The sequence below is a fragment of the Azolla caroliniana genome, unplaced genomic scaffold, assembly GCF_043228905.1.
Source record: "Azolla caroliniana isolate FFs.n. ecotype wild unplaced genomic scaffold, voAzoCaro1.0.p SCAF_1, whole genome shotgun sequence".
Taxonomy (NCBI): Eukaryota; Viridiplantae; Streptophyta; class Polypodiopsida; order Salviniales; family Salviniaceae; genus Azolla; species Azolla caroliniana.
Genome location: NW_028230436.1, coordinates 1,368,558 through 1,382,609, shown reverse-complemented (window position 1 = coordinate 1,382,609; position 14,052 = coordinate 1,368,558). Strand labels below are relative to the sequence as shown.

The window sequence follows — 14,052 nt, the reverse complement described above, 5'->3', positions numbered from 1 at the left end:
TAAACACAGGTATGTATCATTGCCTATGTTCCTCCTCATGCACTGGATTTTGTAAGTTCTCTCTTTATCATACACTGCTTTGTCGACGCTCCTTCGCATTCACTGGATTTAGTAAATTCGGTCCTCTCCATGGGCTTGGTCCCATCCTGTAGATTGTGATTGGTCTCCCATGGATGCTAAAAATATATTGATCTACGTATTTAACTTCTCCTCAACAACCATACATAGTGTTGTAGAACAAATGACATTGTTTCTTTGAAAAACAGGGATTTTGTTATCTTGTGTGCGAAAAAAATCCATCATATTTGATAAACTAAGCAGTTTTGCAAACATCCTCAAACGAGTTGTCGTGATTCACTATGTTTTGTTCTCATTATTTTAAAACTAATACTCTATAAGTCATGCACAGGTTGGTATGGCTGGATAGGGACGAGTAATTTCTGTAGCTTTTCAATCTTGTGGATGTCATGACGAGACACTCATCAAGGTATTTGAACACCGATGAGTCTGCAAGCTTGAATTGGCTCGAACAGTCTAACATTTTTGATACCTCCCAGAGTGGAGAGTATGAGGGTAATCACGGAGAGGTAGCGGATGATGAGTCCAAAGGAAGTCAGGTTAAAAAATACTGTCATTGTATTCTATGATCCTGAAAAATCATGGTTAGTCTTGACAAATATCCTTTCTCACTGAGATGAAGATGTATTTCTCTATACATTTTCAGGGTGGTGCTTCGCAGAGTCACAATTTTCCTTCTACTATTTTCCTACCATATTCAGAGCAGACTTCTCCATCTGAACATGGTTTTGGAGATAAATGTTTGTACATCTAGCCTTACATTTTTTCATTCTTAAACCTATAGAGTACTGAAAAAATATCTCAAAATGAAATTGATTGTCTCTAGCATTCCTGGATGATGAGGAGAGGCGAATACTTTTGGCTATCAGTGTGGAGGTTGAAGACGGACACTTAGATTACATTGAAATACGAGATGGTGATTGTGCGGAGTCTGCAGCCACTAAGTTTTGTGAAACTCATTTGTTACCAGAAAAATATGTTGCCCCACTTACTGAGCATATTGTCGAAGAGGTGCACAGGATAAGGTAAAACTCTACTCTCTCTTAATTTTGTTTGAAATGGTTTCCTCTTTCTGCTATGAAAATGTGAAGAGGTGCATATTCAGCATGAGTAGATCATATGTATAGATATGGATACGTATTCAAATGTCAGATATTCTCACCGAGACAAATTGGTTGCAATTGTGCATTAAATGTAGATGTTTAAAAAGCTATTTGTCGTTTTTATATGCATACTTATTGGTTGATTAATTAGAATATAAGTTTTTTCTGCGATATTCATATTGTGATTGCCTATCTCTTAAACCAATGCATATGCTGGTTTAAACAAAGTGCGTGGATATATATATCTCATGTAGACTCTCATACAAAGCTATATGAAAGGGATCTTATCATTTTGTCTTACTCTTTTTTACATGGTTGAGCGTCATGTCACTCTATGCGAGAAATCCATGCATTGATTTACATATAAAACTTATAGAGATTATATATTCATGTCAAAAAATAATGTCATTGTATTCAATGATCCTGAAACTCATGCATTGATTTACGTATATTTACTTTTTCTTGCCTCTCTCATAGAAACATTATATCATTTTGATTTCTTTTTCCTTATAGTTGAATAGTTTCTAGTGTTTCTCCTCTTTGTGTCTGTACTTTATTTGATTTCTTGGTTATGATAAGCTTTCATGTACATAATATATATGTATGTATGTATGTATGTAACTATGTGTAGTGTGTGTAGTGTGTGCACGAGCATTGTTTAGGCCCTGAAACTGCCCTAGGAAATTCAACGGGAATATGATGATAAAAGCCCAAATAGTAAAATTTAGATTAATTTCACCATCGAAATATTCATTAAAAAAACAAAGGATCTCCTTAAGATATTGGACGTTTTATGACTCAATCATACATTCAGGAATCTAGATTGGTCTTGAACAGTGAATTTGAGACCCTGTTGGCCAAACCAGCAGATGATTGGCCCTTTTTGTTTTACTTTTTTTTATTGATAGTTCATAGAAGATGATATAATACAGTAGAAGACTATAATACAATAGAAGACGACATAATACTGCAGAAGACAATATAGTATGAAATGAGTAGTTGTGATGCAAAAATGAGATGAATCTTGTTTGTGTGCTGTATTTTCTGAATGAGCAATCCTCCATGAATCATAGTTCATGAAACTTTGAGTAATTTCTGACATACGTGTGTGCCTGCTTTAAAAATGGGGCGTTTCAAGGGTGAGAAGTTGGTATTAAATTTGATGTTGGATTTGATTTTCATTTATCACAATAGATTTGTGTCAAGAAACAATATCTAAGACACTGATATCAGGATGGATGATGGTATTCCGTTGTTAACCATGAAGATATGGGACTATATTGATTTTAGTGTATGGTGGGCATGTGAGGTTTAAGAGGACGTTTACATATTACTGATTTTACTTGAAACTTTCTGAATCAGAGCCTTAAATACACACACACACACACACACACACACACACACATACATATAGATATATAAAACATCGCAAATCTGTAGTATGACTATAACCCAGTTTTGGTGTATCGATGGATATTCAAACAGTAAAGTCGACAAGAGTATCCGGTTTGCATCTCAGGATGGGATGGTGTATACAGATGAAGCAGCTTCAATGCAGGCCCAACAAAACACAGATAAAAATTGGGTTTCTCACACTGATGCTGAATATGTCACTGACACTGATAAAGGCCAAGAAGATGATAAAGACCACCTTAATCAAGAGAACCATGAAAGGAAGGTCAGTAGATCACTTTCAGAAAGTTTACTTTCACCCACTTTTACGAGCCGAGCAAAAAGTCAGAACAGTCATCAAGTAGACATGGAGCCACGTAAAACTAAGCAGCTCTCAGATCAAGCAGTAAGTGTGGCTAAACATTTTATTGAACGATTATAGATTGTTATTTGTTAAGGAAGTGCATAAAACTAAAAAGCTCTGTAAGCAAGCAGTATGTTTGGCTACACATATTGAAAGATCATAGCTTGTGTTTATAGACATTAGTTGTCATTGCATTGCCTTCACTTTTGTGAGCCAGAGAGCCGTCCATAAACGATTATATGGAGAGTTTTTGAGGCAGAAGCAAAGGATTGAAGAAGAAAAAAGATGGTGCCAAGAGCAGTATAAGCAGAGGATTGAGCGGAACAAGCCAGTTTATTCAAAGGTACATTTTTAGGTAAAAGTGTGTTTTCTTTTTTTATCTATGCGACAAGCAGCTTCCATGATTGCATTATTCTAATTGGACTAGATAATTAATGTTCTCTCAAAGAATGGGCAACTTTTAAGATGTGAACTCATTCTCGAGTGTATAAGCCATTTTGGTCTCTTAGTAGGTGTTAATATTTCTTTCTTTCTTTCTGAAGGAACTCCTTGATAAAGGTCTTTTCATTTTATAAGTGAAACTAATTGTAGATCTATCACAACAGCTATCAGCTGTTGGATCCATTAATGTCTATTGGGCTATTCCTATCTCATATGGACAAGTCTATTGCTTTATTCATTCATATCCATATTTTTTACTCTTTTTGTGTCTCTTCTTAAGCAAAGAAAAACTGTATTTGCCGAGTTTCTTTAACATTGTTTATATTTACTTTAAATTTACAATCTGCCTATCATCAGAGATCAAGGGAATCTATACAATTGTGAAAGATAACCAAAAAGTTAAGTTTCTCACTGATGAGCAAACTGTTAGGAATCGACCGGCCACAACTGGTTTCACGTTCATATTCGTGTGCAGAAACCAAGAACTAGTACACAGACAAGTAAAATGTGAAGACACAGAGACACCGATATTTTACATGGAAAATCCGAAATGGGAAAAACCACGGGGGTCCACAAACCCCGAGAAAACAGATCACTATAGTGGAGAGGAAATACAAATACGGAACTCGGAGGCAGCGACCTCAAGTTCTCCTTCATTTGACAGACGGGTACAGAGTTACACTTTCACTATCTCACTCACGGTTACAGAGGAAACTACCTCGTTCTAACTTTTCAATAATGATCAACTACCCTCTAACTATAAGATTTGCTCTAGTTGCTTATAAACCAAAGCAAATTTCTGGCTATTTACAAGTATAGCCCCTAGGAGGCATTTTTGACTATTTACAATTCCGAAACGATTTCGGTTTTCGATTTCGATTTCGGTTTCAGTTTCGGCCCTTCTCTTCCCATCCGAAACTATTTTGGTTTTCGGTTTTCAATTTCAATTTCGGTTTCAGTCCTTCTCTTTCCATCCAGAGAGGGACATGTTTCCCAACACAAACTTGATCATGACAAACAAAGATTAAATGACAGTGAATACCTGCTTTATTCAAGTCTACTCAATAGTTTTTAACTGGTCATTCAAGAGGGGGTATTTTCACGAGTAGTGTCCTCATGAATTTTGTGTTTGCAGTTCCTCTTCATGTGGGAACTTTATTTAGTTCACTTTTTGAGTTCATTCATACAAATTTCCAATTTCCTTTTTGTGTGGGAACTTTATTTAGTTCACTTTTTGAGTTCATTCATACAAAATTTCCATTTCCTTTTTGTGTGGGAACTTTATTTAGTTCACTTTTTGAGTTCATTCATACAAAATTTTCGTTTAAATCTGGTTTTGAATCACTTTCTGATGAGATATTTTTGAGAGAAAAATATGTTCTTTCAATATGTAGGGATTTTGATGGGAATGTAAATACAAGGATATGTTTTATCTAGGAATTTATTAGTATTGCCTGGAAATATTGATTGGATTTGGCAGCCATTAACCACAATAGAAAGAAGAAATTGGACATAGTATTCATCTTTAGTTATTTATTTGAAGCCTTGGCATATCTTTGCATGATTCTTTGTACTTGATCAATACCATTTGTCCTCGGTAGATTGGTATCATCATGGTTTGATTGCTAATATGGATTGCCAATTGCTTGATGGATAACCAGGGCAACTGAGGAAATATTATTTATTAATTTAATTTTAAACTTATGTATTTTTGTTCTGCAAGATGTATCACCATTTTCAGATGTATTTTTAGATCCATCACTCATGCTACAATTCAGTAAATGGCTACACAACCACAACATTCGAAAGGAGTTGCGATATACCACATCTAGATGGACCATGGCCCCATCACTCTTATTATCAGCAAATGAAGGCCATTATCATCCAACACTGACGGTGCTTCCCTTTCTTCAGAAACCTCCCCATCTTGGATTGGTTCATGTTGGAAACCTTTTGAAGCCAGAAATTTCAGTTCATCCAGGCTCAGATTGTTAAGTCCTAGGCTAACGAGATTATCCTGTACCCTAGGCAGTTTTACTAATTAAGATCTCAACAATGGGACAGCAGTTTAGGATGTAAACTCTTGTTCGATTATAATTCATCTTCCTTTCTTTGCTGAGCTTTCAGATCAATAAAGAAACAAGAAATATAATTTCTACCCTTGTGAAAATTTTGAGAACCCTAAATATTGCTACATTGAATATTGTTGGGATGACTATCCACATCATTCCGCAATTTAGCATGAATATGAAGACAATGGAGGTCATCATTGAGCTATGTTGGAAAACATCATGGTTTTATCCCATTTCCTTTTAGAGTAGGGGATGCTATCTAACTTGTCATTCTGATAAGATTATGGATACATAAAATATGGATTTCAACAATAGCCCATATGGAAGCCCAAAATATTCTTCTTATTCACTACTTTCTTCTTCAGAAAACTAGAAGAATTATGAAACTTAGGGGAAGAGCAGCAAAGCAATTTCGGAATTATGGAGAGTTGCTTTACCGAGAAGGCCTTAATAAAGAAGAAGAAAAACAAAAGCTAATACAGAAAAAGCTGCAAGAAGATGAAGATAAAGAAATGAGCTCCCTTACTCTGAAACCTGAAATAAGGTAGTTGGAAAGACATGATGTCAGTGGTATTATGAATTTAACACGATACGCTTTTTGTGTGAATTCCAGTCATTTTTGCCATATACTGCTTTTTACTCTAGTTTTCTTTGTCTAGCAAATTAGCAAAACAACTCAAACGGAATGAAGGACCAGTTTGGGATAGGCTTTTGAATGAGAAACCACGACACGATCTTCAAGAGTTACGGCAAGAGGTTGATAAACTATTCCAAATGTATATATAAATGTTTGTATGATTTGTTTTGGCTGTCATTCTAATGCACAATCAACATGTTTAATCAGGTTTGGGAGGCAAAATTTATGGAATGTACGTTCAGACCACGTGTGAATCAACGACCTCCAGAGGAAGATGATCTAACATATTCCCGTTTCGATCAGCTGTTCTGGGATGCAGAGAATCGCCGAAGGCGTCAAGCTGAATATGACCAGTGGTATCCAGAAGGGTTGGCCTATGGCTCTTTTATAACACACATTTCTCTACCCTTTTCTTGTTTCATGCATATTACATGTACAAATACACGGAGTGGAAAATTTTGAGGGTTGAATGCTAAGGCAATGATCTTTTTTCTTTTTTTTGCAATGACATACAATTTTTTCTTATGGAAGCTAACCTCTACTTAACGATCACAGAGTCACATTTCGTCCCATCATCAATGGATACAGTAAAGGTCCTGGGCTAATTGATGACCATGGGAAGTATAATCAAGGAAATGTTTTTGAAAGACTTATCCAATATGCAGCAAGACTAACTGAGAAAAAGAAAAATATGCTGAAGTCTCAAGAAAGGGGCTTAAAAGGTTTGGACACATCAACTGGGCAGCAATTGTTTAGACCAAAGATAGGTCGAAAACCATATGCTGAGGCAAGAATCTTGGCCTACCAATCTAAAGCTTTTGAATTGAGATTTAGACAGAGGAAATTTATTTTTAACTTTACCTGTAAGTGATGTAGTTCTACACTATAACATAGAATAATTCATTATATGTACTAAACATGAAACGCATTATACCATGTGTGGGTTGGGAACATTTCATCAGGTAAAACAGATCTCACCTTGTCATGACATTGAAAAAATCACAGTAGAACTATGATGTAGATAGTTGCAAAACTAAATGTGAACTGCGCAGTACACAGTCACTCATGAGACGAATCTAAATTTACTACGTGATATGATAGGCAGTATCTTCATCAGTACAAAAACTGAAAGTATGGAGTAATGTATTCTTAGAATATTATTCTCTCATAGAAAACTATTTTTATAAACTGAAGTGTGATCTGCCGTTAATAAATTTCTTATGTATCCTATATAAACCTGAGGAATGAAGTTAAAGCTCATATAAAGAAGAACGTATCATTCTGTGTATAGTAAGTGAAAAGGATTTGAAAGATCAAGTAGTGATTTTGGTTTCCCCACTGGCAAATATATTCAAATTTCTTTAATTCAATTTATGTTCGTCATGGCTGCTTTAGACATTGTAGAGTATGAAGTCATATTTTCAGTTTATGAAGAATTATATAATTGGAAAGATTAGAAATTTTATGTGTCTCCTTGTATTTGTGTATTTGATCTGGATTATTCATGCAGAGAAATACTTCAGCGTTGCCAATTGGTGAATTCTTATATCGGCAGAAGTTTGAAATTGAGAACAAGAAAAAGAAAATTGCAGCCAAGGACCGGAGAGAAAGACAGGAATTGGCTAGAGGGCATTATGTGGGTCCAAGATCCCAGCAATTACTTAACCGTGCAAAGCAGCGGAAGTTTCACAAAGTATTTCAATACCTTGACAAAGATAAGGTTTGTTTAAGCTCATGGAGACTTTTAACTGGAAAAGGAAACTCTTGAAATTGCATAGTGTCTCTTTTGAATACTGGCAAAGAATTTTTGGAGAAGCTGGTTAATAAATAGTGCAAAGGTACTACTTCTAGACAGTCAGAGTCTTTAAGAGCAGGAAATCCATAAATTTGACATTGCTGTTGGATTTGGTGAAGATGTTTAAAACAATTGGTATTTTCAGACAGAGGTGGCAGATAGTATTAGGAGAAATAACATTATCTTTCCTGCCTTAGCTCATTATCAAATGGCAAACATTTTTCTGTTTGTTCAGGATCCTTAAGTTGGTTGTACCAACAAGTAATCTTTGATGCTCTGAACCCTGTGTAGCTGAAAGGTCAGCCAAAATATCCTCATGGAAATCTCAACTTAGTACTTCTGTTGTACACACTTTCTAGATATGTCCTTTGTTCTGGGTGGCCTTGGAAAAGCAGGGGTGGAGGCCTAAGCAATTGCATCCACTGTGGGATCATCCAGGAATTGCAAAACACAGACGATGTAATTGGAATTGTCCTCTCACACAGAATATTATGAGACTGATAATACTGCTGATAGGCAGCAGGTTTAGAAAAATATGAGGTGGAGATCTGACCTGTAGATATGGGAATATGCGTCATAATATTAAATTAGATGGCGTCATGTTGAAAGCCAATGACCTAGAGTGACTGCCAAAGGTGAAGAAGGATCTATGGATGTTCGAGATTCCATGCTGATATACTGCCAACTGCATCTTACACCACCCCATTTCTATCCTGCACCTGTGATACCAGTAGAGAAATCCTGTGTCAAATTCTAACCCTTTGTAGCAGCATTCCATTAAGATTATTTCTATTAGGTTTGAATTCTCTACCACAGAGGTTAGTGGATAGACCAAATTTATGTGCACACATGATCTGTAATCGATTTTAACATTTTTTGAAGGCTGTTTTTATGGTTTCCTATATCTGTTCTTGGCCATCTTTCATTATGCGCTGATTTCCTCCAATTTAGCCTTCAACTATACCCAGATTATATTCAACGGGCAAAATTGTTTGTATAATAATAGATTGATCATCTCATTGAAACTGACCTACACTGATTTGTCATCACCCTGCGGCAGCAAATGCTATTGGGTAGAGGTGGACTAGTTTTCACAATATTTAAGACTTGTATGGTTGGTTTTGTTTAAAGAACTTCATTTATTGGTGGTTCCTATCTGTTGAGGACAATGCCTGCAGGAGGATATTTAGGGCTGATACGATTTATGGAGGCTAAATCTCATCTGAGAAATTGCTGTTTGCAGGTTTTTTCCTTTGGGAAAAATCTTCTATTCACCCACAACTCTAGGCAACTCTGTTACCTCATTTACTGAATTAATCGGGTTGGAGGGTTGGAGTGAAGATTTTCCTTTTTATCAAAATACACCATCAAGCTATCAGTTGTGCTTTTATATTTCCCATCCTTGCATTTAGATCCAAGGATCAGTAATGTCCAGGGACAGTCTTCAAATGGATTTATTCAATCTGTTCCAAATATACTAATTTGATGCAATATGCAATTAATTCACAAAGTATCTTTCTTTTGCATCCTTTATAGTAATTATATGATATAGTTATTTCATATAGTTGTGCATGGCACTTACCATATAGACTGAACAACATACCCATCATGCATCTTGTGCAGCCTAAACCCTATAAAATATGTTTTCAATATTTTATAGCTTTCCGTTCGAAAATTCCTCTGTTTCTGGGAAATCTTTGTCGAGTGTTTGTTCAGCTCATTTTAAGGACTACTGATTTCATCACCTTAACAAAGTAGGTTGAAATTTTGGAAGCTTTATCAAATAATTGAGCTCTTTAGTCCAAGTGACTTAGTTTCATTACCAAAACAAAGTGTTTTTCTCTTGCAACGATAAGAAATGATTCCACAAACTGGATCTTTGCGTTGCAATGTAGTTTCATTTTGTTTTGGCAATATCATCAGCTTTTTAGGAAAAGGGAAAGCAACAAGTCTTATCATGTAGATAGTCCAAGATACGTGAAGCGCCGTCATATATGCCAGGAGAGAATTAGTGGTCTCCTGATGCCAGGACTTTCGCATTTCTTCTGAAAATAGCAGTGAAAGGAAAATCTCGAAAAAACCTCACTTGTCAAAATCATGTCTAACTAATAATATTAATGAAAGTACACTTGAAAAAAACAGTAAAGAGTTTTTGAAGATTTGACTTGGTGTGCTGACTGGATTCCTTTGGCAGATTTGCTTTGTTTTAACATGTATTTTATAAGAAATTTGTTTTCTCCTACATTATGTAATGGTAAGGCTTATTGTAATTTCTACCTAATATTTTCTGTAGCTTTTGATGGTCTGTATTTTAGCCAATGAAGCTCAACTTTAACATCCTGTTGGAAACTAAAATATTTAAATATTTCTTTATATTCATATATTTAAGTTTTCAAATCTATAGATAAGGAAACCATAATAATGTATTTATTATGACTTAGGATGGTATGGTTTCTCTATCATAGAACCTATGTTGATAAACCTTCAGATTTATACCACTAATTAGTTTTCTAATCTCCTTTCAAGCTTCTCAAATCATCTAGATTTAAATCTCTGTATACTTCTCTTCACTTTAAGACGTAACTTCTCATCCATTTTGTCTCATAGTCATGTTGGTTCTTAAAAAACGCTAATCAATATATCTTACATTCTTTTTTTCTGATTTCTAGGATGGATTTATTGACATTGATCCAACAGAACTCAAGCAGCTACCAGAGGAGGTAGTTGCTGATGCTTTTGACTTGAGAAACTTGGAGAATTTGGATAAGAAGCACATCTCTTTCCAAGAGTTTCTGGATTTGTTGAGTCATATCCAGGTTAGAAATTGATTCTGCTTCCTGCAATATAAGATACTTCAGAAAATAATGCCAAACTTTTTTATTTTATATCTGGCATTTTCTTTTCAAATTATATATTTTCTTTTGTAGAAGGAGAAAAAGGGATCGTCATATTTGGACACACGAAGCACAAAGAAAACACAGCATGATGTCGAGAATTTTTCTTTTGAGTTCAAGATGGATCAGAACTCTCGTGACCTGGCAAACAAGAAAAGAAGATTCAGGTACTTGTCTCTGTTGCAATGTAAACTATAGAGGGGGAAACAGTTCTTGTTTTTTTTCCTACCGTGGCATTCTATTGTATTATAGTTTCCTTAGATGTTTTTGTCTCAAGTACTCATGACACATTGTACCCATGGAGCTTTTCCCATCAATACATCACATGTTTTTTCTTCACGAATCATTATACCAGTATACCAGTGAGGATTGGCACTTCATGCCATTCATCTTTGTTTTGTAGTTGTTGTTTCATTTCCTATCCCTAATTGCACAAATTTATGCTATTAGAGGTTCATTCATCTGCTCATATATCGTCTGTATTATAGATGGCCTATTGAGTTTTTTCTAGCTGAAATTGGGTTCTCATTGATGAATTTGTACATAATGTAAGCTTGAAGATCGAATATATATATATTATGTGTTATTTGCTGTAGTTCAAAGAATCAGTGGTATAAAATGATTTTAACGGACAGAGCAAAGTGGCAAACAAAAGTGGAAAATCTCCGGAAAGAAAAAGAAAAGGCAGAACTCGCAGAATGCACGTTCAGGCCATCTATTCAGCCCTTTACCCCAAGATCTCATATAGTGGTGAGATAATCTCGTGTCTGTGTGTGTGTTGGGGGAGGGGGGGGGGGGGAGGGGGGGGTGCATGCATCCATGAGTGAATGGAGATTATGTTATGTTGAATAATGTAATGTATTTTTTTATTCGATACACCATCTTTATAGAAACTTATCAATTGTCCTGCTGTAATAAGATACATAAATTCATTTTTTTTGAATTCGTTACACCATCTTTACGTTAAGGGGTGAACATTGTCATGCGATATGAAGACAATCCAGAAATCCATGCTTTCTGTTGGGTATGATCAGTGGTGTACAACTTCCATTCAATAGGAGTTGAAATTTTCCCTTATAAAAATCAATGTCTATGCCATTTGGCTTCTTAAAAGACCTTAATATAATATTTTATTTCAACCCTCTGAATCATCCCTCGAGTCTAGGATTGAGCCACATAGATTGGCCACACACTGTTCATTTTATGATTGTCATGTTTCCATGCATCTGATCTGTGATCTTAAAGACCATTTTATAATGGTATGTTCTGTCCACCTATTTAGGAAAACATCCATATGTAGCCCAATTAGGATGTGCACAAACAGAGAACTGGAGTGTCTTGTGCAGTATGCAAAATGTTAGTCTCCTTCTAATCCATCATAATCTAGCACTTTCAGATTGCAATACACAAAACTCATTGCTAGGCCTTCCATGTGTAACCGTGTCTTTTTTGTATGTCTTTTTGTATGTTCTTTTTCTGTCTTTTTAACAAGTAAAAATGTTTGATAGTGTGATGCAAATAGGTCCTTTTGTTTTTGACAGCTTTCTGATTCACACATGGAAAGCATTAGCAACAGGGACGAATCTCCGAATCTGAATGGCGAAAAAGATCTTAGAGAAGTTCATGCTTTTATCTTCCGAGAAGTGGCGATTCAGAAATCTGGTAAAGTTGAGCGTGATTTATACCATAATAATATCGCTAATCAAAACCCCACATAGTTTTGAAAGAAATGCTTTCAGTATGATTTCATCGAGACCATGATTTAGTTGAATGTGATGGTATAATATAGTTCAACGGTTGTGATCAAAAAAATCTTCGACATCTAGGTATCCCTTTCTTATATTTTTTAATAGAGAATTATTTTAGAAGTGATGCCAAACTCAACCATGTGTCCCCGATAAATGCCATAATTTCCATAATCATATTAATGTTTGCATATTAAAAATTAAGGTTAGCAAGACTTGAATTTTACATGCTCATAATTTTTGCTTCTAAGAAAAAAAAATCAAGGTTTCTATTTCTATTTCGTCAAAAATGGTTCATTTTTAACTTGCATACAGATTTGTTACAAGAATCTGGTGGGGCGACTTCTTTGGCATTGCACGAATCTTTCCACAATGTTGGCAAGTTTTCCGAACAAAGTAATGGGACACGTGAACTTGAGTTAGTTGCAAATGGGGAGACATTATAGTGTATATAGGATCTACATGTGTATGGGTATGTAATGCTTCCATTCAGTTTTGGCTAGGTTTGTGAATATTGGGGATGGTGGACACCTTTGATTTGTCATGCCTTAGGGTGTAGTACTCAATTTTTCTTCGATTCATGGAGTGTAACTCTCCACCATGTATCATTCTTGGATCTCGATATAATGATATGGTGAATTGATTCGGAACTATATCCATTTGTGTGATGTGTGTGGTCGCAAAATTTGATGTTTTGATTCAACTAAGAGAGTGTGGTTGCAAATTTTGGTGTATTGATTCAACTAAGAGTACAAATGTATTGTGTGGCAAGAAAAGTAGACTGCAACATTATTTACAACAAAGGTAAAGGTATTGTGCTTCTACGCGTGCCTAATACCTAACCTCTTGAAAGTTTAGGCAGGCAATCATGTTGTGTTAAGGTGTCGGCATGGAGTTTGAAGGAGCATGTTTTGCAATATATGAGATTATGTGGCTGTATAGGCTTTTTTTTAAAGTATGGATCTAGATTGATGGGGGATGCTACTATCTAAAGTATCATAATCAAGGCCAATTGATGATATGCAAAATTATATAGGAAAGTTGTTGGGTCATTTAAATGTCCATTTTGTTGAACTACAAAGGTTGTTAGTCACAATATTCACTCTCTAGGTATGCACGTGGCTCTAGAATTTTACTGTAACACCCCTTTATGTTGTGCATGATGAAACAAAAAAGTTGTCCTTTGTGGATATGTTTCATCCATCTTGGATTGGACATTTTCAATAGTGTCAATTGCCATATTCTCATTTGTAACATCTTTGTCGTGTAATCTAAAACATTTGTATACGTATGAATCTATCTTATCCCACATTCTCAACCAATATTCAAAGCTCTCATATTAGTTATGATACAGGACAAGTGTAAAATCTTTTTAACAAGTGTTTTGATTCTTGAACTAGTGAGAATACACAATTACGTACTAAATATATAAAATAATGTTACTTTGAAGTGGGACTTCTAACTACCTAGAGAAATAAAATGAGGTAAATAGACCAAAAGAGCTAGAGAGATGAGAAACCATTTTAGAGAC

General features: G+C 35.3%; 1 protein-coding gene across 5 annotated transcripts; it reads left to right on the top strand.

The window, feature by feature from the left end:
- The first annotated feature begins 414 nt into the window (after positions 1-414).
- LOC147868175 (uncharacterized) lies at positions 415-13,245 on the top strand. Of its 5 annotated transcripts, none has more exons than XM_087316073.1 (16): positions 415-617; positions 725-818; positions 905-1,103; positions 2,667-2,979; positions 3,155-3,280; positions 5,816-5,994; positions 6,110-6,206; positions 6,295-6,455; positions 6,643-6,874; positions 7,598-7,807; positions 10,552-10,698; positions 10,813-10,943; positions 11,265-11,324; positions 11,412-11,526; positions 12,318-12,438; positions 12,837-13,245. In XM_087316073.1, the coding sequence occupies exons 1-16, from the start codon at positions 468-470 to the stop codon at positions 12,965-12,967; spliced, it is 2,466 nt and encodes an 821-aa protein (XP_087172199.1). In that variant the 5' UTR covers positions 415-467; the 3' UTR covers positions 12,968-13,245. The 5 variants fall into 5 exon arrangements, 4 of the variants coding, with proteins under 4 accessions (XP_087172199.1, XP_087172191.1, XP_087172215.1 ...); XM_087316065.1 differs by having other exon boundaries at positions 10,810-10,943; XM_087316089.1 differs by lacking the exon at positions 11,265-11,324 and having other exon boundaries at positions 10,810-10,943.
- The last annotated feature ends 807 nt before the right edge of the window (positions 13,246-14,052 follow it).

Bases quoted from the DNA above. Each gene is read 5' to 3' on its own strand.
- LOC147868175 (XM_087316065.1), top strand. From the start codon at position 468: ATGACGAGACACTCATCAAGGTATTTGAACACCGATGAGTCTGCAAGC. The intron at 11,325-11,411 runs GTAAGCTTGAAG...TTTAACGGACAG, and splicing joins TTGATGAATTTGTACATAAT to AGCAAAGTGGCAAACAAAAG. The intron at 11,527-12,317 runs GTGAGATAATCT...TGTTTTTGACAG, and splicing joins CCCCAAGATCTCATATAGTG to CTTTCTGATTCACACATGGA.